This window comes from Micropterus salmoides, unplaced genomic scaffold (assembly GCF_014851395.1).
Source record: "Micropterus salmoides isolate LMB-PRFRI ecotype aquatic unplaced genomic scaffold, ASM1485139v1 Ms_hic_scaffold_18, whole genome shotgun sequence".
Taxonomy (NCBI): domain Eukaryota; kingdom Metazoa; phylum Chordata; class Actinopteri; order Centrarchiformes; family Centrarchidae; genus Micropterus; species Micropterus salmoides.
Genome location: NW_024040928.1, coordinates 3,851,762 through 3,878,765, shown reverse-complemented (window position 1 = coordinate 3,878,765; position 27,004 = coordinate 3,851,762). Strand labels below are relative to the sequence as shown.

Here is a 27,004-nt window from a genome sequence, read left to right as displayed (position 1 = left end):
TCAGAGTGTAACCACTGTCGTAAATAAGGACAGCTGTACATATGCATTTGTTATGGTTCAATTATGATCAAAAACTTGCAAGCCAACTTTTCTAACACAGCCAAACATGAACCAGGCCAACAAGCCAGCTCTGTGTCTGTCCTGCAGCCTTTTCTTGGTCACTCTCTATTTTTCTTCTTAGCTCCCTCTATCAGCATCCTCTTCGGCACTTACAGTAACAATACCGATGAGTGTGTTCTCTTGAAAGTTTGCTGACATCAACTCATCATTTATAGGTATAGGCCAGGCACGTGCAAAAGGGGCTGCTGGAGTACCTACACTTTTTATTCCACAAGAGAAAGTGCCCCTTATTCTATATAATTTAAATAAATGATAAGTGTATCCCAGACGAACGATTTACATAGTCAAATCAGAATCGTCAAGTCCTGCCGATAGTCGACTGATAGTCGAATCATGTGAGTTTTTGTGCGCGGCGATTGCGAGCCGAAGCTAAATTGAGGCTTATTGTTGAGATCCCTCTCCCCCTCGTTGAGCACCCCCATGATCCTCGTTTCACTACGAAGCTTCGACTGTAAGATTAACTGCCGAATCAGGCTCCGCCCATCGAAGCATCGAATCTTCGACTATTAGTGCTCAGCCCTAATATATATATATATATATAAAAAAATAAATAAATACATACATATACAGTATATTCAAAATAGTTTTGAAGCTGTTATAAAAATACTACATAATGTTGTACATACATACATGGGGGACCATTTAGCAGCTCAAGAGCCAGATATTTGCCCTAGGGGAGTTGAAGACCAAAACCGTGTTAAATAAGAGTGAATATTGGTCTTACATTTGTCAGATTGACAGATACCTAAACCCAAATCAATAAAATTGTTTTGTGTCTGCTGGATGTGTTAAGGATTGATAACAAGTATTCTCAGTTTTTTTTATTTAACCTTGGCGGTAAGTCAGCCTCATGAATCAGTCAGTAAGTCAGCCTCATGAATCAGTATTTGAAGGTAAAACCTGGAGAAGATGCAGTTCTTCTGTGTGTCTCGGTTTCATCACTCTGCAGGGCTAACAAAGCTCAAAAGGGCTCAGGCAAACACAAGAGAGAGAGCCTTGACACTACAAAGTGCCTGTTACCAACACCCAATAATTGCCTCTTGTTCTTTCTGCTCACCTTTTGTTTCAGCTTTTTTTTTTTTGTACAAGCTTCCTGGCTTCCAGATTTAGAATAGAGTAAGAAAATGCAGAGGGGTCAAAGTGCCAAATAAAGACCACAAGACAAAGCATGTGAAAAGAAGCGAAAGGGTAACTTTAGAGATGAAAACGGAGAGAGCTTTCAAAAGACAAGAGGCACCCTGAGGCTGTGGTGACATCAGGACAAATTCGATACGACACAAGGCATGGCAGACTTCGCTGGCCTGCTCTCCATCTCTGCTGAGGTAGGGGGAACAATGCAGTGAGGAGGAGGAAACCTGGCTATGACCGCGTTGTCCAGCAGAGAAATAGCTGTAATATAACTGGAAACATGTGTAACCCAAGACTTGACCCCAAATGAGAGGAAGCAGAGGGTGAGGAAAATGTTTTTGTTTTTTTTATGATTTGATTTTTAACACTAAGAGAATTAAATTACCCTTACTATAAAACACTTTCAACAACATCAGGAAATAGGGAAAAAAAACACTTGGCAAAAGGAAGAAAAACTATATATAACTATGAGTTGTTACCTTTGTTCTGGCTCCTGCGGAACTTGACAGCCCCTAAGTTAACCAGGTTCATGCCGTACAGATTGTAGTCTATGAAGAGCTGCAGCAGGTAGGGGATGTGGCCTTCGTGGGGCTGGTAACTCTTGTTCATCACTGCTCCGCTTTGTAACAGCTCACAAACCCTACAACAAACAGAGGATAATCCATTATAAAAAATTCTTGGGGTAGAGAAAAGACACACTTCCCGATTAGAGATAATCACACACATTTAGCAGTCATTTACCTCAGCTACACAATAACAGGTTGTTTTTTGGGGGGGTAGCTGAGATGGTGATCAGCTTCTCCCAATGAAATCAAGGGGCTTTGTCGGCTACAAGTCTGGTCGTCTGTGGTTGCTGGAAGTTGAGAAAGGTTCAACTTTCTGCAAATGTCCTCTGACACGGGCTCAAGGGCTTTGCACGTTTCTACCATTTGGTGAAGCTCTAACAACAAACTTTACGTTTCAGCCTGTAACTTTTGAACTAGGATGCAGTCGGTCCAGGTGAATCTATCCATATAAACCAACCCATTTGCGTCTAGACTGATTTTGTCCAAGTCAGTTTTTTTGCTACTTCTCCTACAAATTTTAAATTGTCACCTAATTTGGCACAGAAACTCTCTCCACCAAGCTGTAAAATGTAACTTTATGGGATTGTTATTCCGTACAGTTTTGCTATAGCTGGCCCTTAAAGTTTGCTTAAATGGTGTGGTCATATCACCTGAACGCTTTGTGCTATAACAACTACATTTGGTGGACATGTAGATTTGTCGTCCGAGTGACGCTGACGAACTTGTGTGCCATTTGGCCAATAGGTGACCGTTCATCCGATCGACATCACACTTGGCGGGGGTGTTGCCAAGGACCCATGGTTGTGCAGCGTAGAAGTCGTCCAGATGAGTGGTTCTAGAGAACACTGCAAGCTGCCATACCGTGCCTCTCAACAATGCTGCAAGCAACACTTCCTGACCCTGAATTCAGACCGACCTGAGCCCTGCAAGAAAGAACACAGCCCTCCCATTCATTTGAATGGAACGAGAAAAGAAAAAAACCTTTTGCTGCAACACTATGTCATCTGGCAAGGCGCTGCATTGGTCAATCAAATACACGTAAACACACATTCCTGGCACCATGAACACTGTATTATACAGTTTACCTCATGAGTTACTAAAGATTAAAATAGTTGCCGCCATGATAACTTTCCAGAGTTGAAAAATCCTGTGCATTATACACACTGTTCTCTGCAGTGTTTTGGCATTTTAAAAGCATTAATCTGTTACTCCAACTGGACTTCCTGGATCGTATTTTAGGGTTATCACTCGTACCTTAATCAATATGCCCGAGCAACACAGCCCCCTGCCTGGTAAACCCCCACATTTCAAACTAAACAGTCAAAGTTTTCTGTTAAAAAATTGTCTTTACAAGTCTTAACTGATATAATCAAGAATCACATCAGTAATTCTTTCAGATTTGACTGTTGAAGCTGAATTTTTCTTTTGTTTATTTGTGAAGTATTTACGTAAAATGGCCTTTAGAATTGGAAAGCTCCTCAGTACCACAGAAGATATTATACAACTGTTTTAAATGACAAATTGACTTTGACATTTAAAATTAGTTTAAACCTTTAAAATATATAAAGGTAATCTCTGCATTTAAATCTACGTGGAGGAGCTACACAGAAAAAGGACCACCCGTTGTCCAGAACCATGCTCAACTACAGAAATCCTTGCATTTGCAGTACTTGCTTGGTAGATTAAGAAGTCTATGAAGATTCTCAGTCATCCAGGTCATAGTTATCCAACGAAGGTTAAAATGAAGGGCAACTGGACTTGGTTGAAGCTACTGGAAGACGTTTCGTCCCTTATCCAAAGGACTTCTTCAGTTCTGATAGATAGATTAAGAAGAACGGGCAGCAGTTCACTTTGTGAATGTTTAAGCTCTGTCCTGGAGTCATGTTTCCCCTTTGAAAAGGTCAGAGCACCGGGCTGACTGACTGATCACAGACGAGAGGCTGAGGAGGGATGCAGGAAAGCCACTCCTGCAACTCCAACTGTCCTCTTTTTCTTCCTTCTTGTCTCCCTCAGCCTCTTTTTACCCTCTGCTTCTTTCTTGCCTCCCTCCTTTGCTATCTTGTCTCTCTTTTCCTGAATTGCTCTTGGTCGGTTATTGTCTTTACATGGTCCCTTTTCTTTTCTTCCTCAGTTTGTATTTACTTTGCCTTTCCTCATTTTTCTGTCTCTCCAATCTCATCATTCTATACTGTCCTCTCCTCAAGCCTCTTCCTGTCACTCTTTCCCTCAGTGTGAATCTGTCTCGGCCGAGTACCAAAGCAAAACTCCGCTCAGTGTCACCGCTGACGCTAATCGCCGCAGTGTCTTCCTTTGTGCTTCCATGCACATTTGCACACAAACACAGACACTCAGCCAATCAATTTGTACAACTGAATACACAGCAATCGATTTCACTTTAGTGAGCTGGCGGAGTCATGCGCACACAGGCTGGCATTCAGTAACATCAAACAACTGGAGCCCGGGATGATCCCTAGTCGCATTAAACTGCATCGATCCACGGTAACCTTACCTTTTGACCATCTGAGGATTGTACAGATAGATCTTCATGAAGTGCTTCTCCTTAGCGTGGTAGCCATAGAAAGGCCTGTAAGACAAGACGGAGACCACATGGCATACAATTAACATACCGCATTGCATTTTAACATGGATCATTCATTGTAAGGATTTCCCACACTGTTATTTTATGAAATTTTATGTGTTGCAGTCCATTCAGAGCTTACATTCCCGAGACCAGCACCACTTTGAAGACATGCTGGGTGCTGGAGGAGGGGTTTCCCATGGAAACGTTAAGGGCCCTGTCGATGCTAAAGGCCACCTGCCGCAGGTAGCGCTCTGGCTGCTGGCCATAGCCATCGTATGGTATGTAGATGTAGGGGAACACGCCATGAAGGTGGAGACACGTTTTCTGACCTGCAACACAACAACAACAACATCCAATTAAGTTATTAATCCAGTAAGTATGACCTGACATCAGATTTGAGTTTGTAAATATTAAATTATCAATTTGGCAAAAAAAACAAACAAACAAACTGAAAATCATCTCACTTTCATGTACTGTATTGACCAGATATTTAATGTCAGTTTTTCACCCTTGACAGTTTCTAATAGGTCAAGGTTTAATCCCAGCCCTAGTGACTACAACATTTTCAAACTATGGTTATTATTTATTCATTTTTACCATGTTCAAAATCTTTCACTTTGAAAAAGAAGCCAGTTGGTCAAACTCATCCAGTAATTATTGTTTTTTCCAAGAAGTGTCACCAAATCAAAATACTTGCCAATACTGCCAGTATTACAGGACTATATGTATTGACTAATTTTCTCAGCATGCAGTGGCACAGTGCTTGTTGAACACACACAATGGCGGAGCAGCTGTAGCCTTAGATGTTACTTCTTCTACAGAGACTATTAAATCTACTGACAGGTGCAATCGAGATGGATGGAGTGTGCTGTGGGTCCAGTAAACCCCCGTACACTTTCTGACCAATCCCTGCAAGGCAACACAGACAGATGTGCTGAAGCAGCCCATTAGCTAAATAACTAAACAGAAACAGAGGATTGTGGGTGGAGCGGAGGAATGAGGTCTTTAGTGATGTGAAGTGAGGTCAGCCGGCGCAGATAGAGGGAGATACAGTATTTCCAACAGGGGCATCATCACTCCCAGACAAACATGCACACTGCTGAGAGTCATCTGAGATGAAGTGTACTGCAGACACTACGCTCCGATTCATTCTCTTTGTGCCATTATCAGCCCGGGCCGGCATGTTTATCTGCACGCTGTAGGAGCCTGCACTGTGTTTAATCAGGTTACATGGGATAATAACAGCAGTGTAAAAATGAAGACAACAATGTCTGAAAGTGCTGAGGCTCACAGAAATCTGAGCTTCTGACTCTCCCCTTATCTTCCACAAGTGCCAGGCTGACAGACAGCTGGGCCGGAGGAGACAGTACTGAGCCGGAGCTTGACTCTTGCCCAGACTGTCTGCACACGCCCAGAGACATGCTTACCTTCCCAACCCTCGTCACTGGAAAAAAGTGAGGGGAAGGAGGGTTCTGGAACTGCTCTTCCACACCACACACACACACACACACACACACACACACCCATGGCTTGCCAATTCCACATCGCCATGCTATGGTATGACAGATGCTGCGTGCGATGCAATGCCACAGTCCACTAGGCACGATTGTTGAGATTGCTGGACCAAAAGTGGAAGAAATATTCCCAGCATCCCAGCAATACACATTACTGCCTCCAAACAGGAGGGGAGGGTGACGCAAGTAGAGAGGTGGTGCTGAAAGACAATGGGCTTCTGAGAACAGGCTTAGTGTTCGACTGAATCAGACATCTACCACATAAAAGCACTGCTCAGCTGCTCAGAGGCAGAGCTCCCCATGGAACATAGTGGTATTGAGAAAGGTTTGCGTGTGAGGGAAACACACACACCACTCCATCATTATGAGATAAAACAGGACATTTCCATTTGTCCCTCCGTCCTTGGGAATGAAATTGTTCATATGAATTCCATGCCTAGTTAAATGTGGTCTGCATTATGAAATATTAAAGCTATGAAAAACTGTAAAGCCAAATTACCAAACAATCTAGCACTCCATCTCTGAGGTCCACAGTAACCAAGTGACCCAAGACCTTGTATTACTTATCGACTGTCATTTATAAAGCACAAATGCCAAACACGTGCTGGAAGCACTTTCTCTATCATTATAAATTGAATGCCTTTGGGTTTTGGACTGTTAAGTAGGGCTGGGCGATATGGCCAAAAATGTTATCACGATAAAAACATTTCATATCATTCGATATCGATAATTATCACGATATATGTCAAATCGTTATTTCTTTCAAGTTAAAGGCTGATTTTTGCTCCTGAGTGAAAATTGAAGAAACCAGATGGTTAATTATGTGGTTAAACTTTTCTTTATGGTCAGAATGGGACAAACACTTGATGCCAAAACAGTGGATCGCTTAACAAATCTAAACAAATCAAACATTCCAAACTATTATGATAAAAAATATGTGATATATGATTAGGAAATCTTTTTTCAGTCCCTTTTCCTCGACAAAAAAAATATATATTTTTTTAGAAAAATTAAAGTGCTAATTTGTTCGAGATTCAAATTAATTAAACCAAATATTTATTGACGATATACTGAACATTTATTGTACTGATAGAGGAAAATTATCATTGTTTTATTGCCCAGCCCTACTGTTAAAACGGACCAAACAAGCAACGTGACTACATAACTTTGGGATGTGGCAAATTGTGATATCTGACATTGATATGAACCAACATGCTTGTTTGTACCACCTCGTGGTGTGCTGTTAGGGTGATCCAGTCAACTTGCGCACATCAAAGGTCGGCTGTGCCCGACTCTCCTTAATGGTTAAAGAGGCTTTCAATATTTCACTAAATAATGGCCTGTTAATTATGGTTAATATGCTTTTGTAAATAAGAAAAATTAAGCAAGGGTTTGTGTATTTATTGGTTATGAGGCTGGTGAAGTTTCAACAAAAACCTTACAGATATCACTGATTAATGGCATTACTGTTCTTTCATTTACATTTATTCATTCGACGCTTTTATCCAAAGAGAATTACAATTGCTATACATGTCAGAGGTCGCACGCCTCTGGAGCAACTAGGGGTTAAGTGTTTTGCTCAGGGACACAATGGTGGACAGTGGGAATTGAACCCAGGTCTCCCACACCAAAGGCAAGCATCTTATCCATGTGCCACCACCCCGTTCATGAGCTATAATATCTAACTTAAGTTCATTAAAATGCAAATATTCACATCAAATATTTCTTCAGTTTCAAACAGATGTGCAATGCATCCATGTTTGGAGCCAATAAAAACATTCAGAGAATGTAGCTTTTGGAAATGAAAGGGTTAAAACAGTTAATCAAAAAAAATAATGAACGATTAGGCTACTGCAGCCGGTGAGATGCAGAGAGACAGTGGGATCAGAAGGTCTCCGTCTAGTCTGGAGTGTGTATTTGTGTGGGTCAGCTGTACAACGTCAAGGTGTGCGCAGCCCCACCGCCAGCCCCACAAAGGCTGGCAGCCGCTGAGGAGATGAGGGAGCGTTGAGGACAGCGCGCGTTTGTCTGTCCTCAGTCTGCCGTGTCGACTCGGAAGTGCACGCACACACACACACACACACACCACCAGCCAATGTCGGCTTTTGCTGCAGTTGCTAGGCAACAATAAAGCAAAAGCCCCTGACCGACAGGCAGAGATAAACAAGTTATTCTTTTGACTGGTCAAGCCACAGAAAGAGAGACAGAGGGAGAACGTGTGTCTGAGAAAGCAAGAAAGAGAAGAAAATCATAATGAGAGAGAAAGTGTTTGTGTGTGTCTGCATGAAAAGGAAAACAGGATGGGCTGAAAAGAATCTCAAATGTGGAAGGCACTAGAGTAATAAAGGCAATGTGTATATATTATGTGTGAGAGAGAAGAATGTGTTAGTGGAGAGAAAAGTAAGCAAGAACCAGTGGGAATGTGGACTGACCACGGTTTCATGTTTCAGTTAGAACAAACATCTGCTGCTTCAGCTGGATGGCTGTTGGCTGATGTAGTTAAATGTAGGACTGGGCAATTAACACCTTTCTGAATTCTTCTGTCATTATTAATCTATAATTGATGTTTTTCACGCGGACAAATGTCGACAGACAGGAATTATATACAAATCTATTTATACCTGCTCTGCGCTGAGATGGTGTATACTCTTTGGGCATGACCTGGTAAATATAAATCAGGCAGTATTATTTACCAGGAGTAACCAACATGGCAAAATATCAATAGCTGAAATACAATAGTGGAAACTCTAAATTTCATGACATTGGTCAGGAAAATGTCCAGCCAAAGTAATCCCCTTAGTAAAATAAGTATCAGGACAGATACCAATTCAGTGATCTTTAGGTAGGATGAACCAACATTTGATCAATTGATTTGATTACCAACAATAATGTAGATGTTAATTTTTCTATTCATCAATTGTTTAGTTGAAAGAGTAGATTCTCAAATTTTAGAAGATAAAACCAGTTTGGCAGTTGTAAAAATAATAAATAAGATAGTAAATTATTTGAAATTAATCTATTGCAATAATAATACTCAGCTGACTTAAAGATTAAATCAACTTATTGTTTTTCAAATTGTTTTCAGTGTGCGCATGAGGGAGGGAAAGAGGGGCAGTGACCGCTTCAGTGCCTTAACTCTGGGAGGAGGAACGCTCAGGTAGAGGAGGTCCACTCTACTGAGCGTGGAGCAAGTAAGGTCAGCCAGCACCTTTATGAAACACTTAGCCAAGCAGACAGCTGCTAACCTGTTATAAGCCATGCAGGACCGCAGAAAGATACTCAGATCTATCCACCACAAAAACAAAAAAAAAAACTGAACAAAGCTTTTTTTTTTTTTACACAGTAGTAGCCTGACACAAACTATGCATACAAACACCTAATGTAGGGCAGGATGATATGGCCAAAAATGTTAACACAATAAAAAGTTTCAGATCTTTCGATATCGATTATTATCATGATAAGGATCAAATCGCTATTTCTTTCAAGTTTAAAGTCTGATTTTTGCTTCTGAGTGAAAGAAACCTGATGGTTAATTGTGGTTTAAACTCTTCTTTATGGTCAACACTTGAGTCAGTGTTTGACACAAAGGTAGAACATTCAAAACAATTATGATAAAATCTTTGTCAACAAATATCCTTAAGTAAAATTAAGTAAAAGCTTTTTCAGTCCTTTTGGTCAACAAAATAAACATCTTAATAAAATCCTATGATTCAAGTGAGTAAAGTCAAAACATTTATTAAATATTTATTGAACATTTTGTTATATTTTTATTGAAAAGAATTATCTTGCAATAATTATGTTTATTGTTCTATTGTCCAGCCTTACCTAAAGCAAAACCTCTAGCAAGTACAATCATATCACACACACACACAAAGGTTAACATGCTTTGAAAGGGCCGACTTCATCCACACACACATATTACTGGAGTCAGGACAGGTAGTGCAATAGGATGAATACATCAGCTAGCATGAACGGCTACCACTCGATGTACAGAAAATGAATGGACAACACCTTTCATAATGAATTCATCTTTTAAGTAATTTGTCCACCAAAATATATTTTAAAATCCTTGATGTTTTCAGCTTCTAAAATGTGAGGATTTATTAGTTTCACCTTCAGCCCTGGGAAATTGTAATAGGCATGTTCAGGCATTTAATATACAATACAATATACAACGACACTATACAATAAATCTATTAATTGAATCAACACTTAAATAAATCAATAATTAAAATAATGTAGTGTTGCCCAATTAAACTAGTTTTTTTAAGGATTTTCTGAAGCATTTGTTAGTCACAAGTTACACCACTGGTCGTTCTTCCAAAATGAATAGGACGAACTGTCCTCAGTTATGTCCTCAGGAGGCTTTTAAAGCGGCTCGCGCATGCCCGTCATGTTAACGGTTGCCTGATAAATGTTTATATTCAACAAAATGAGAACACACACCAACAAACAAAAAGTGCGATCTCGATATTTGATATATTGAAATTTGCGCCTTTTTTCAAGCTATGTCTGAGGGGAGTCACAGACTTTGAAAACCACCGACATAAACAAAGCTTTAAAGTAAATATTAGTACATTGAGTTCGGTGACCTCACGTAATTCCAGCAAAGCCTCGCCCATGGCCAGACTAAGTGAAAATGCCTGTGTGGGTGTGCAGGGCCTCGCAGGGGTTTGAGGTTACATTATATTTAACTCATTTACCTGACGCTTTTATCCAAAGCAACTTACAATTACTATATGTCAGAGGTCGCACGCCTCTGGAGTAACTAGGGGTTAAGTGTCTTGCTCTGTGACACATTGGTGGAATTGAACCCGGGTCTCTCACACCAAAGGTCAAAGACCAAAGTCTTATCCACTGCTCCATCACCACCACCAAGACACTACACACTGCTCTGAAGAAGCAAGGTTTACTCAAGACGAGAGCAGAGAGTCAGCGCTGGCCATCAGTCATGAGTCATACGGGTAACTTTTTCCTTGGCAGTGAAGGCTGTTTACTCCATCAGCCACTCTGCCTGGTAACCAGCCGGAGTTTAAAGCTTCTAAGCTTCCAGTTTGAGAGTGAAACTTGCTATGAGAAAAACAGGAACATTTCCTGGGAAATGTTCAAATTCCAAAGTCAGTCAAGTCTGATCAGAAGGTGGTAAAATGTGCAAATATATCGAGGCAATTTGCAGAACTTGCTGATTTTGATGTGATTTCTATTCTGATTTTGACTGTCTACTGGAACATGGAAGCAGAAAGAAAAGACCTTTCATTTGTCCAAGGTAGGTTTGCGGAGTATAAATGCTCTCAGTACGCACACATACACACAGATCCATCAGCAGTAATCATGTTGAAAATGTGGTATTTGGTAATAACAAAAATACATGAGCCACCGTGTATTTATCATGTGAGATGAGCATTGACTTCAGTTTTTCTCCTTTACTCTCAGAGGTTTGGGGGAGCAGTCAGACTCCCTCTGTAATCAGACAGACAGCTGCCACAGGGAGGAGTGGAAGAAGATCTTAATAAAAACCACTGGTATTAATTAAAAAAGCCCAGGGAGAGCTGTGTGAAATGTAGGCCTGCGCACGCCTAGAGAGGGAACCAAGAATATGTGCTCACTACTCACATCAGTCATGATGGTGGTGAAAGTGAAAACAACTCTCCCCTTCAGGAACTTTAATCAAGGTGCACAAGAGCAGGGATTTTAAGCTGAGCCCAAACCTGATCAAACCTCAGCTAAGTGCCAAACTGTTAATGTAAATCTACAGAATGAGGGGATTGGAGGGCACACAGGCAGGGGAAATGGAAAATGCACAACACATACACTCAGAAAGGTGACAGAATAAGTAATCTGACACACATACACAGTAAGCTCACACACACACACACACACACACACACAGGCAGGCAGGCAGGGTCAGTATCTAGCTCACTGAGCAGCCTGGCAGAGTGCCAAGCAGACAAGACAGTGAGAGAGTAGCTCTGGAGGAGGAGAGGCAGAGGGATGCTGACAGGGAGGGCAAAGCAACTCTGCGCTACTAAATATCTCCATGTTTTCAGAGAGCTAAATTTAAGATTCGCTGTGGATCACATACGGGAAACAGGACTGTTTAGTCTCTTACCAAGAGTCAGATAAGAACACTGGCTAATTTTATTTTATTTTTTTTAAGAATTTGGCCCTGTTTACACACCCAAAATCAATACATGCGTCATGCACTTCACACAGCTAGATGACAAATCTGAGTGCATTCACTGCGGCTGACCTAAAGCTCTTTGGTGACTGCTTAAGTCCAAGATTTACTTTCTTGCCTTTTTTGCAGTTTAGTTCCAACAATAATTGTTTACATAGCTAGATAATAAGTGTTAGACAGGTAAATCTGCCAGGCCAATTGCTTATCACAGACACTATCAGTGCGTGTGACGGCAGATAAATAACAGGAAATTGCAGGACAGAAAAGCCAAATTAGGTTTGAGGTCATTTAGAAACATTGTCACGTAGATTGTAGAAATGTCTGATCTACTGCTCAATATATACTGTATCTCCTTCTGCCACAATGGGGGAAAAAAATCAACGGAATCCACATCAAGATTGCTTATGTTATGTGTTTATGTTTAAAAAATGGGCAGATTATCAGAAACAAATGTCAATTCCAAAATCCAGTGTTGACCAAGCTATACCAACTATCAATAAACTCGCAGAAACATATGGAAACATGCTAAAAGTTTTGCCCGTCTTCATGGGGACTCTAACCTATGAATATCACTGCTGTCTCTCACACAGAGATCTTTCAAAGGTAGAACTGATCAGGGATCAGATAAACGCTTACAGCAGTACATCACATCTTTTGTACGACAGCATGTGTGAAAGTTGCTGGAGCTTCCTTCTCTGACAAGGAGACAGATGGTCGATTTCAGTGTCACTTTAGCTGCTGTTATCCCAGGGGCAGAATGCTGCGAGTGGCTGCTTCCAAAGATCACTTACTGATGTAGTTAGATTACATACTTGGCAGGACGAATGCATTTAGACCTTTTAAACATCGGGCTAAATTGTTATCTCAAACCAACTCAGTGTTTTGAACAAGCTTATTTACACTTCTTTGAGATTAGATAGCTATCCGATCAGCACAAGACACACAAGTGAAAGAGTATAAATTGGGTAATTTATATGGTGAACCATGGTCAATTTGAAAAGCAAAGCCAGATACTTTCCAAATTGTACAATTTAAGTGAAACTGCACTAGAAAAAAATTATGATAAAATTAAATCAAATTTACAAATGATATAATATAAATGATCATTTATATTATATCATTTCTCAGTCTCATGTAAATTCAATATGTTTTGCAAAATATACTGCCGCCCTTGCTTTGTTTGACATTTGAGAATGGACATGCAGTCAAAGCCAGTGACTGTGAGTAGTGGGTATATTATCATTACAATATTATTACGATTTTAAAAAAATATTGCGATATATTGCTATTTATTACCTTTGTTCCAACTTCAAATTGTGTCCCCAAAGGAAAACTTTTTTTTCCAACTGATATTATTATAGAACCAAAAAGTAAAATTCTCACATACAATTTATATCATAAAAGATCAATACTTGTCGGCCTTGTATCGATACAATATTGCTATGGAAAATATCGCTATACTATGCTGTATAGATTCCCCCCCACCCCTAGTGAAAAGACTACACTTCTTAACCATATTCAATATTTTTTTAGTGCGGACAGGCAGGAAAAACAGACGAGGAGGATATGCCACAAAATGTCCAAGGCCAGATTTAACTCCATATGATTATTGAGCCAATATGATGCTCCATTTAAATCTTTGAACGAATGACTTCTCTCTGTTATTCCAAGTACGAGATGAGCCTCAATTCACCGTTTCTCTTTGTACTGGCTAATAGCACTGCAGTGACAACTGATGTACCACAGCTACATTTATGGAACCAAATATGCTCGTCTAGGAACAATTCTTCCTCAAATATTGGCGGTGGTCTAGAAAACACATGCCTAAGCAGAAAAACACAAACATCCACCACCCACACAAAATCCTTAAGCCAGTCTATGAAACTGGAAGTGCTTGTGTGCTTTTGTGCATTACCCAGCGAATGTATAAATATAGTCAATTCCACGCAGAAATAACTAATCTGCATGATGAGACCAGTCAATCAATAGCTCCTCTGCCAGGGTAGCAACGCTGGCACGTACACCATGTTTGCTGCCACAGTTAATTGAATTAATTAAATCAGTTAATTGCTGGTGTGGTATGGTCCCTCAATGATGTGTGTGTGGGGGTAATTAAAGATGGATTCCAGTAAATGTTAGTAGAGTACAGCTTCTGTATTAAGACGCTTCCTACAGTAGAAGGCGGTTCCACGACTGCAAGCCTCCTCCTCCTTGACCTCAGTTGTTGGAGCTGATCATATAAGGGAAAAGGAGATAAAGACACACACTCCTGTCTACATCAGTGGGGCTGAGGTGGAGCAGGTGAACAGTTTCCGGCTCCCAGCAATCAGCATTGCAGAGAACCTGACCATCAACCAAAGGAAAGCTCACAAACGGCTGTATTTCTTAAGGAAACTTAAGAAAGCAAAATTCCTGTGCCAAGTTCTTGTTAGCTTTTACAGAGGAGCAATAGAAAACATCCTGATGGGAAACCTCAACTGGCATCGGAGGCCTCAACTGAAACTACAACTTCATCTCTTCAATAGATCCAACTTGTACCTTGTATACATTCACTGAGGAACAACAGAAATAAAGTCAGACATATAGGGATTTGCACACATCCACCCAATGAGTTAAGTTCCAGTGTGGGTGCGTGTCTGAGGGGGAGTGAACAGAATGACTACAAGGAGGAGGAGGAGTGAACACAGGAGGATGACAATTCTTAAATCACACTCTTTCTAATGGATTCACTCCCATCATCTGCTACTTAAATTAACTGCTGGAGAGGAGATGGAATATACAGATGATCAGTCAGTGTATGAATGAGAGCCGAAGAAGACTTTATGCTCCTTGCTTTATAAAGTAAAGGCCTGCATTGTGCGCACATATCTTTGTGGAGGAGTCAGGCTGTTGAAGTCCGGCCATGGTGGGAGAGCTGACATGTTGCCAAACTGAACCACTATTTCATGTTGGGTAGGGGAATAAAGGATTCTCAGTGAAGACACACTTAAATAGAGTAAAGATGGGCACAGGACACGTAATATTTCAAATCCAATGTTTCATTAATGGACTTTTGGAAGAGGTACTAAGAGTGCACAATAAGGCCAGCTGCATGGTTCTTGTGCCAGGCTTCACAATCTCCTGCTGCATGCTGTTGTGGCAAATAGGAATGGTTGCCTTTATTTAGATGGTAGAGCGAAGTAGAGAGCTGGCAGGAAATGGTGGGGGAGGGGATGACATGCAACAAAAGGTTGGAATCAAACTAGCGATGTTTTGATCTGATTATATGGTGAGCACCTTAAGCACTAGGCCACCTCACTGCGGGAGGTCTGTTTCTTTCAAGCTGTCTGAAGAAGCACACTCTGCCAGAACAGACGAGGCACAGCAACCTCCTTCACTCTCCTCTACATCTGCAACTCTCCGCCTTTACATCTAAACACATGCCAAAAATTACTCACGTGCGCGCGCGTGCGCACACACACACACACACACACACACACACACACACACACACACACACGCCATAAACTGCAAAGCTTGAGTCAGTCCATTTTGCTCTGAGCAGCAGTCTCTCATCCTTTGCGCTCTTCCATGTATATAAACAGAGCATCTCTGGTGCATCAAAACAAGCCCCATCAGTGATTCAGCTGGCCAGACGTCACATAATGATTGCACCTCACATGCTGTGTGCGCTCTACCTCATCATTCAAAGAAAACATAGATAAACATTTTTTAGTACTCAACAATCTCGCCCCAAAAGGTCCATTGAGTATTTCTGGAGCTCTCAGTTGTGTCACGCAGCATACAGAGTTGGCTCAGTTCTCATGGAATTGTAGGTTTAAATTTTCATTTTTTGAAGAACTTCTCGTCCACGTTGGCTGGTTAAAGTTCATTCTTGACCTTGGAAACAGCAGTTGACAAATCAATTCCAATTCAAGGTCAATTTAGTAGTTGTAGGGTTTTCAATTATAACAAATGATTGTTGGGCTTCTGTAAATATCATCATAGAGTACGGTCTAGACCTGCTCTTTTATGAAAAGCGCTGTGAGATAACTGTTGTTGTGATTTGGCGCTATATAAATAAAACTGAATTGAATTGAAATTGAATTGAATACCCAGCAGATGGAGTTTATAAAGTGGTGCTGATAATAACTTCCTGTGCCTGAAGGAAAATGTGAACTCAAATATGACATGAAACGTATTTCAGTCCTCAGCATAGATAAAGGGTTATTTCCTTATAATACACAATAACAAAACCTCTCTCAAAAAACCATGCTATAGTCAGGAGGGCTGCTAGGAGGGTGTCCAAGCCTGAAATTGACTGGGTGAGTCTCCCACTCTGACTGCGTCTGGCCTTTGTTAACTGGACAAATGGTGGGCCCTCCCCCTCTAGCTGCAATGCCAGGCATGTCCTGGCTAGATGCCTGAGTAACATAATTCTTACACAAGCTGGAGGACTTCTTACATTGCTCATATGCACTGTGCTTAAGGCCTACTGAACATTTGAGGCAGGGTAAAGATTTTCTCAAACACCTTTATCCCGAGTCTTGACTTCAACAAGGCAACTGTATGTACACGGCACACACCAGCGGTGATCCAGTCCACATCTGTCCCAATCCATGACAAATAAATCATTTGTGTGTGACCTGCAAGTGCACAGACAGCCTTTTTCAATTCAAATTCAATGCAACTGTGACACCAAGAACCTAGTGGTGAAGTGCATTTACTCAAATATGATCCAAATCCAGTCACCTGTGTCCAAGATGCTAATGCCTGTGATTGGGGGGGGGGGGGGGGGCATTGTCTCCCTTCCCCAGTTTCATGACAGGGAACAGAATCTGCTCCCCATTTTCCCTTAATGGCCACTTTGTAGCCAGCACGTCCCCGTCGCTCAAGCTGAGCCTGCTGGAGGACAGGCATTGATGTACCTCGTTGCCAGCTATCCCCAGACGTCTTGCTGGTCGAGGACACAGACGGCACAGTAGAGCCAGTCCTCTGAGCAGACAGGATGAGGCTGACCAGATGGTGACTTGGAAGGTGCTTCATGCCAGACAAAGCAAGAATACATCAATTTTCATAAATGTGAACAGTGAAATCGAGGTTGGCTGCAGTGTGATGTTGGCCAGCCTTTGCTGTGATTGTGCAGGCTGGACTTCCTGACGTTTGTCCTTGTTAAAATTCCTGTATGTCCGCCTGGCTGGTGAGAACGGAGCGCACATGGATCCCCGACAGATCCAGACAGATCTGGACTGGGTCGGGGATGAATCAAAAGCAAGATGGACACTCATGGGATGTGATTAGAACAACATAACACACATCACAATAAAAACAGGTCTACTGTACTGGCAACGCATCGTGAAAATGGACCGACAATCTGTGACCTCCAAGAACTGCCAATGACAGTCCAATCAGAACAGACAAGGCGTATGAATCCCACTCTCACTTATGACATGCCTTTTCCCTCTCAGAGGGTGTAGGAGGAAGGTGCTCCGTCTCCAAGTCTCTTTTCAAAGGTGAAAGCTAATTAGTTGATTGCTCTCTTTTCTCTGTATTTTCCACACTTCCATTCCTCACCTGCTCTACCTGTTAAATGAACAAATGTGGGCTTTAATGGGGCATCCTGGGGGCTGGTCTGAGCCATGTCTTGTGTGGCTGTGAGGTCAGAGCTGGCCTGGAACCTTTGGTGAATCATTCTCTCTGTCTTTGTCAGTCTTTCCTATCAATCGCATATGTAAAATACAGGCAAAAACAGGCCAAATAAAACAACACAATGTACACAGAACATTGGTCCAACCTAAGCTGGTCCACACCAGACCTACTGTTACCAAGGCTACTATTCATCCTGTGTGAGTCAGATGTTCTCCACCTCAGTGAATTGAGCTCACACACAACTGCACACTGGAGGGTGGGCTCTGGACGCGGCAACCGACAAATGGAAATCTGGGAGGCTGTCAACAATCTCCAACAGAGTAAAAACCCCATCTCCAAACACCAAACTGCAAGTCACATTCATCACAATGCAGAGACGGAATATATATGTGCGTGTGTGTGTACACAAAGTGAGACATGACCTGCATGAGTAGTAGAGTACTGTCTAACAAAGGAGGCAGACTCACACTAAATATGGCAGCTGTGGAGCTAGACAAGGATAGTTGGCCCGAAACGCAGGACTGGGAAGAGGTAATCTGTCTTTCACCATGTGTACGTATAGATTTTCTAATGACCGCTGTGACACTTTTGTCACAATATATAGTTGCGTATAGTATATTGAGCATTTTCCTGCATAGAGCATTAGGAGGCAGCCGTCTCTGTCAAATGTGGTCCGGCCTCCAGCTCTCGACAAAACGTTGTCTTTAGGGTAAACACTGTTTTCTAGCATTGCACTTTGTGATTTCTGTCATTTGTAAATGACATTGTGGCATTACGCTGAGGTGGTGATGCAGTAGTTTAGTTAAGTTCAGTGTGCTTTTTTGGCATGAATGTTTCATTTAAACAATGCGCCGAAGCAGTTTGCAACAAAATCAAAAAAGTTTACATTGAAATATGACATAACAAGATTAATCCAATCAAAATCATTCAACAGGTTCAATATAATCATGCAATTTAGTATCATAACTTCCAGAGAGGAAGAAAAGAGCCATGTGATTGACTGGTTCAAAGTGTGGAGAGCGCATCAGTGTTTCCACTGGCATCACCAGCAGGCGTTTAAAAATGCTGCTGCAAATGGCAGTCGTGTTTGTGAATGTGAGTCTATGCTGTAGATGTGTGACTGAACGTCATCCTGTACCGCAACTACAAAGCTAAAGTGCATTTGTTTACACCGCTGAAATGGAAGGAAATAAAGTAGAATAATAAATAAAAATCAATTTTCTCCTACCTCTCTGCCACTTTATGGATTGCAAAAGTTCAAACAGACATCTGTAGAAGGTGATATTAGCTCATTAAAACATAACGGTACATCTGAGAACATGACTGCCCCATATGCCAATAGGTTTCCCCGATAACCTAACCTGCACGGTGTTGCGCCTGTGTGCGTGCACAACTACAGTCAGTGCAGTAAAAGTCAATATTGAACCAGGACGCTGGACTGTAAATTGTGATGGAGAGTTACAAAGGAGAGTTTGAGTAAAATGTGTGTCCGTTTCAAATAAGTTTGGCTTTAGTTTGCTTATAACCTGTCTCATTATCTGACTGCTCATGTTTCCCGTCCCATCAGACATCTTTTTTGTGATCACCATGTTCCCAGATCTCAGAAACTAACTAGGAGAGTACCATGTTATAATTACTGATTTGACTAGTAGCCAAAAATACAAAAATAAGTTCCAGGGTGTAATAACTGGAAATATCCATTGTACTATAAAGTTGTTTTTACAGATCTGTTGTGTACAAGTGGTTACAACACAGTAAGAAAGTTTTCCTTTCAAGGACACACGAATGAAATTTGCATTCTTCAATTCAATATTCACCTGCTGACTAATACCCTTCCACTGCTCGAGCAACAAACTTCAGTCTTGTTCCAGCAGAGCTGGTCAGCAGCCAAAAGCACATGCTTGTGGCCGTGCTGCTCTCAGGCTTGAATGAGTGAGAGCAAATTGAGTAAAGCAGGTCAGGGTAGACAAAGAGCATAAATGCTCAGTCAACCTTCCTGGGATGAAAGAAGAAAAAAGATAAAGAGTCAGACCCCATCAAAGAGATCAAAGTCTTTTTATCACCAGTCACCTGAGCAGGAGTCAGAGGAAGGGCAGACGAGGTATGAATCACTCACAGGGTTAGAAAGAGATAAAGAGACAAATACAAACTGTTTCCTGGTGACTCAGGGATTTCCTCTGGGCTGTGAATCAAACTCTTAAGGAACACACATCTTGTGTTTTCTAACAAACAACCCCTCTATGGCAGTAATATCCATATCCAAGCAGTGTTTAGCAAATCTGGCCTCTGGAGAAAGGTGAACAGAATATGGCACCTATTCGGCTGCTTGTCCTCCACACCTCCACCTGTTATTTAGTGGCCTTTTCCCCTCCTCTCACATCTGCTGGTGTGAAACCAGACTGTATTATTACAAGAGAGAGGGTGCAGAATAGTAAAAGGTACAGATTGGGTTTCTACCCATTTCATGCACCTATTTTTAAAACAAGATAAAACATTGCAGATGTTTTCTATCTATATCTATCTTTTTCTATTACGGTTGGGCGATTGTCTCCATTTTCATTTCGTCTGATCATGGCTACTAGAGATCACCAATTGGCGATCTGATCACCAGGGGACGGTCTTACGTTGCGTGTGCGTGCGTGTGTGTGTGATATGATTTTACTCATTAAATAGTATATAGTATGTGGCAGTCAGCGTTGATATTGTGGCGCAGTGTGCCCCCACAAATGAATCACTGAATGGGAAAAACTGCAGTGTGATTGTTTTTATGTCATTTTAGTTCTGATAGTGAGTTAGTTAAAATCGCCTTAATATTGGCGCATGAAAAACCAAAGTGTCGCCAATCAGAACAACCCTAATTTCTATATCTCTATATATAGATAGATAGATGATAGATCTAATTCAATAGAGCCACATCCTTATTTTTAAGTTCAAGGTATGTCAAATATGCAAAATAATGGACATGTGCAGCCCTACACCTAAACACCAGTCTAGCTGGGGATCTTGTAGTTGTCATCCATCAGTTCACTCTCTACTGAGACTGAAAAAAAAGGGATAAGTGTAAAAATAATGATATAAAGCTACTGGTTACATAATTTCATCTTGTCCTGCATTCTATTTTGCCGGAAAAACTTGAGCAACATTTGGATGGAAACAGCTGGAGAGCACAGAGACAGGAAGCAAAAAAGACAAAAAATTGGCTTTTACCACAATGCGGACAGAAACATATGAGAGAGAGACAAAGAAAAATAGAGAGGGCATGAGTGAGTAAAGCCAGAGGGAGAGTGAGAGAAAAATCTGAAAAGAGTAGTCCACTCAGGGAGAGCATAATTAGCAGGCTGAGAGTTTACAAGAAGAACCCTGTGAACTAGGACACATTATTCCCACATAACCTCAGCTGAACTCCTCAGAGACACAGAGGGAGGGGGAAAGCCTGCACACTGTGCATGAATATAGGGAGCATCAGTGCAGGCCAGGTAGGCCAAGTACAGCTCGATCAGGGCAGGACCAGGAGAGGACGCGCACACACACAGGTGGAGGCCTGACTCCTGTAGCGAAACACGAGGATGAGGAGGAAAGACAACACAAAGGTCAGGAGAAGAGGGTAGTGCAGATGTAGTGAGGTATAATGGGAAAGAAGGGCTGGAGGGATGAAGCAGAGCAAGAGTTTAATTGAATTACGCTGCATCAACATGCAAAGGAAAAAAAAGAAAAGGTCTTTCTATGAGAGAGTCAAATGCAATTTAGCTCTGACGCACATAAGGACATAAAACCTTTCACTGCACATGGCCTCTGGAATAGCCTGTTTCAATTATTTAATTTTTTTAATGGTCAAAAAGCATAACTGTAGACAATAAGCACGCATGAATTACTGGTTTTAGAATTAGGGTTTTCATTATGAAAGCAACAAGGCTGTACTAACTTCCTTCACCCTTCATGAATGTCTGCAGGAACAAAGAGAGAAAATGGAAATTCCTGCAGCTGGTACTACATTTAAGTACAACATTAACTTGTTCAGAATGGATATCAGAAGAGAAAAAGACAAATTGGTTAACCCAGAGTCCTGACTACAGTCCTGAGAGCAGCTCATTTTGTGGGTTGACCCTTCATGAACTTCTTTACAGAATAAGAAAGTTTTCTATCCTGGGAAGAATCACTTAATTCAGAAAATAAAATTAATTGCGTCTTTTAACAGATTTAACAGTTCACAAAGAAATACATCAAGCTCGGGGCCTCCTGTTGGCATAAGGTCAGGTGCCATATAGCGTTATTTTTTCCCCGACAACTCTGCCTCTGATTGGCTACTACTTGTTGCCTCCGCTGGTTACCGTTGTGAAGGTTAGGGTTAGCCAATCAGAGACAGAGTAGGGGGGTCAGCAGGGGGCAGGATTTGACAAAAAGCTGGTGGGAGTTGTCGGAACCCCTTGCCTTTCCCCTTGTTTCCTGTCTCCGCTGTGAACCACCGAATAAAGGCAAAAAAAGAGAAAGAAATACATGTAGGAGAAGGTACAGGTGGAGTTCAACAACGTACATCTAAAGGGTTTAGCTATCCCAGCAGGAAGGCTTAAGGGACACAAATGAAAGACGGAACTGAATAAACCCTGGACTACCCCAGCCCCACAAAAGGACCTGTCCATTTTACTTGCACCCCCTCTCTATTTACCCTCACTAATGACTGCCACCGTTTTAATGTTCAGGCATGCGTGTGTGTGGGGCTACAAGATAAGAAGAAGAGGTGGGCGTGGAGGGTAGTGAGGGATTTTGAGGGTGTGTGGAGCTTTGAGTCGTGGAGGACAGCAAGGACGGGCGGGGTGGGGTGGATTGGCAGGGTGAGGGCAAAGGCCAACCTGGCTCCATATGTGGCGGGGGTGGAGGAGGGATGGCAGAGAGAGATGAAAGGAAATGCTGATGTGATTCAGGGAGAGAAAGTGTAAACCCTCGAAAATGGAACGGCATGTCGAGGAAAACAAAGGAATGTGGAGGACAGGAGGGGGGGGGGTGAGTGGAAGCTGAGCACAGCAGAGAAAGAGAGAGAAAGAACAGAGGGAGGCATAGACTGTGACCAGCAGAGGGAAAATCCTCGGGGTGCCTGCAGCTACTCCCACACACACACACACACACACCTCTGTCATGATGCTGATCATGAAGACAGGCAAGCTGCAGCAACTGTACGCTCTGCCATCCAGTACAGGCATAAAGACTACTTACTAAATTTAAACTTAATCTTTCTTGAAAATTACTATTTGAAAAAGTAGTGCAGGGTTTTATGTTTTACAAGACACAAGGGCAAAAGTTCAGAGAAAAGTAGGCGTTTGAGCAATTCTAAAAATGCTTTTTTCCCCCCTTCCAACATCACGTTATACTGTGTAAGAAAAGGGAGCCACTTTACTGGACTCTGCCCTGGCTCAACGTGCAGTAGAAGCAACATTTGATACATACTGACTGTTAAAGGCAGCGTTGCCATCTTATTAAACCTACGCTGATGGTATTTCAGAGGTCACGTTAACAGAATATTCTCCGTCACTGACCAATTAGTTTTTTTAACAATGACAAAAACAATCTGAAGGCTACAGCATAGTATCGTGATATTTGTACTGTATCGATACACGGACGCCAAGTATATTTTATTATATAAATTGCAGATGGGAGTTTTAACTTTTTGGTACTAGAATAATAAAATCTATTGCTTTTTTAGTCCACTAGAGAACTTAACAGGACCATATAGAGGACTGAAAGAGTGATATGAACAAACTCTCTTTTTAGATAAACAGATGTTGACAGAGTTGGACCTAACTGGAAGTTGGAAAAAGGTAATAAATTGCAAAATTGCAAAATATCTCAATATAGTTAAAATCGCAATAAAATCGAATCGCAACATAAATATCGTGTTAATATCGTATCGTGGGGCCTCTGCTGATTCCCACCCCTACTAGCCAGGTTAGCCATTGTTATCAACGCCGGTTGATAAAAATGGATTACGCGGTATTTATGCATACTAAACACAGTAGCAACATGTCCACAGACAGCAGTTGGACAGTACTGTGTGAACGACAACTTCTATGAGATACAAATGCACAGCGCTAATTTAAACTATAGCTTTCACTCACTGTTCATGCACAGAGCAGCCATCTTGGGTCACAAAGTCAGGGTTAGTGCGGTTCTCCTGACTTTCCAAGCCAGAAATCCAACTTACGTTGCAGTTGAAATTTCACACTGGCAACTCGGAAATTCAAACTTCCTAGTACAACTGGAACGCACCATTTAGCCATAGCATTGGTAGGTCAGGTTTACCAGCCAGTGGCATTTTAAAGGGAAGCAAGTGGCAGCAAGGAGGTAAAATCATTCATTTACTTAGTGTGGAAACATGAAAAATGTCATGTAAATGTTATAGTGAGAAAGTCTAACAACCTCTGCGGTAGGTATGTTCAATTAGTTTCTTTCTGTTCTGAAAATGGTCTTGGCAACACTTTGGATGTTGCTGCAAAGGAGAGGGAGTGTGGGGACCTGTAGCTGTGAAGGCCAGCCATTTATCAACCACCTGTTCAGGACTGCAGCTTCCTCTCTAGATGTAATAGAGGCCAAGTGGCAGAGCCATGTTCAGGACATCCGTGTGCACATCCACATCTGGTGGGAGAAGCACGGAACAAGGAGTGGCTGCTTCCAACATACCACGTACAACATACCGTACAGTTTGTGGCTGAAGACGGTTAATGGTCCAGTTTTCATTGTGCTTGTTGGTGCTTGTTTTATTTTGCTTCAATTGCACTCCAGCCATTATGTACTTCATGAACAAATCCTCAATCCTCAGTCAGTGAACAAATAAAAGAATAAAGGAAATCCTATGCCCTGAAAAACCTGACATGACAGTGAGAACTGCAGAGAGAGATGCTACAGACTTCATAATGTGTGTGATGAGAACTGCAAAGAGCTGAGCCGTTGCCACGGTGCTAGTGGATGCTGTGTGTGTTTGTGTGTGTTTGGACCTGCTCTCTGATCAGGGGCAGCAATCTCTCGCCAGACAACAGGAGAGATTTCCAAGCTCTGCCTGCCCTCCTTTGCTCAGCTCAGACAAAATTTGATATTCACGGCGTGTCTCGCTCACCGCCACAATTCACAAGCAGGAGGGACAGCTCAGCTGGTGCATTGAGCGAGCGAGATTCGCACACATGCTTGCTTTCTCTCTTCTTCCCAGCTCCCTCCCTATCCCATTTCCCACCCTTCCACTCTGAATCTAACACAGGGACAGCCATTAAGACACACAAAAACACACACTAAATTTGGAGCAGATTACAGTGGATACAAAAAGAACAAAACAGGACTACTGCAGACGCTCATCAGGCAGTCTTTAAGAGTTGGTGGCCTGTTAAGCCACAGCAACAACAACCAGCCCGCCATCACCACAGACACAAGCTCCGTTGCATTAAAATACATAGTCGCCCCTCCCAAGCCATCCACCCCCACAGCTATTTTTAGAGCCTGGCTTCCATAATATCCCTCCCCCTCCCCTTTTTAATAAGCCTGCACTCAAACTCACTGTACACTGCGATGGAATTAAAAATTGATCAAAAACGACCCTTTGGTTCCCACTGCAGTCTCAGATTTAAAAAACAGCGGCAGTAAGACTGATGCTTTTAAAAAGGAAAAGCAGACTTTGCACAGGTAATGAAATGCACTTACTGTAAGCAAATATGCTCTGCAGATAAATGCACGCAGAAAGATCTAATCATATCTGGAGCTTATAAAAGACCAAAGCACATTTGTTGTATTGGTTTGAGATGTGACGTGTTCCCAGCAATACCTCATGAATAATATTGTAGGTCCTGCACCACAAAAAAAAACAAACAAAAAAAAACACAACAGAAAACTGCTTACAATCAAAAGTCACCACAGACCTAAAGATACACTTTAGGGGTCAATTAGTACATTTATGTTTAATCTCACAGTATTTGGAACCCTGACAGTGAAAGTCTACAGTTAACTGAGTTTGTGTGCTCTACTACAGATAAGACAAAGTCAGGAAATATACCTTTAATGCACACTAAAACACATCCCTGACAAGGTTTTAGAAAACTACTCACCAGCAGGGTCATTATGAAGTCCACTTACTCCCCAGCAATGGGAGGGTGCTGGCAACATCATTGCCCTCCAAAACAGCAAAACTTTGTCCAGGATGTTATGGTCTTCTTGTTGTAAGATATTTTCTGGGGCATTTTTTGCCTTTATTTGACAGGAGAGCGGATAGAGTGAAGAAAGAAGGACTTGCAGCAAAGGGCCACAGGCTGGATTGACCAGTGGTGAAGATGCGCCTGTGCAAAGTGAAAATGTTCAACTCACACAACCACAACGCACTCAGCACACAGTTGATATGGCTAGCTACAGCTAACATCGGTACTGTTGGTACACTGGCTGTTTGTTTCAAACATTGCAGAAGTGGGGCCCTTCGTTTTCCCACTCGCTTTCATCTCAAGAAATTTGCCAAAATGTCGATGCATTTTATAAAAACAAAGAAAAGCTACACTGCTATGTTTTGGTGTCATGTGCAGCGCTGCGTCTGTCCTCTGCTCTCTGTATTTCAGCAATTCACCAAGTCTGCATTCAATCTGAACAGTAGGAGGCACTCCAATGTAATGTACCAAGCAGCAGCATATTGCATAAAGAACATCTCCATACATTTACCAGCACATGCGGTCCACCTGTACAGTTTTACAGCATAATATGAGCTAGCACGTTCCCTCGGGCTTGACTGTGTAACCATGAAAACTCTTGTTACAGTCACTTTGCAACTTAGTAGTTTAAACCCTCCGTCATGTTTGGTCAGGCCTGGGCTTTAAAAAGATTGAAGCAGTCTGGTTTCATGTCAAAAGCGAAATACTTTACATGTAGAGGCGAAAACCCTGTGAATCCTATTATTGCGCAACAATACATTATATAGAAAGCTCACGTGCTGAAGCATTAGTGCATTCCTGTAATAATAGGAGGCAGTGCTACTCCACCCTAATTTGCAGATATACCCAATGCTACAGATGAAAACTTGATCGCTTAGTTTGTCTTTGTGTATGTGGACATACACCCGCCACACACACACCAGCACACACACATCCAGGCCTCATTAACATCCATGCTGAATGGCACAGCATGGCAGGTTCAAAGCGTTCTCCCCCCTCCAGCAGCAATTCAAGCTTTCCTTGGCCTGCCAAATTCTTTCATTCTTTTTAAACAAGGTCTTAATCTGCTTTGAAACACTGCAGAGATCTCCTGCAGTAGTATCGGTGGCCCTGGGGGAACACAA

General features: G+C 41.9%; 1 protein-coding gene across 1 annotated transcript in view; it reads right to left on the bottom strand.

Annotated features, from left to right (window-relative positions):
- The window catches only part of rev3l (REV3 like, DNA directed polymerase zeta catalytic subunit), a 77,593-nt gene that overhangs the window by 40,241 nt on the left and 10,348 nt on the right, over positions 1–27,004 (bottom strand). Inside the window, 3 exon segments of the mRNA XM_038727865.1 lie at positions 1,728–1,888; positions 4,324–4,398; positions 4,535–4,724. Of these exon segments, the coding sequence (XP_038583793.1) occupies positions 1,728–1,888; positions 4,324–4,398; positions 4,535–4,724 (426 nt within the window).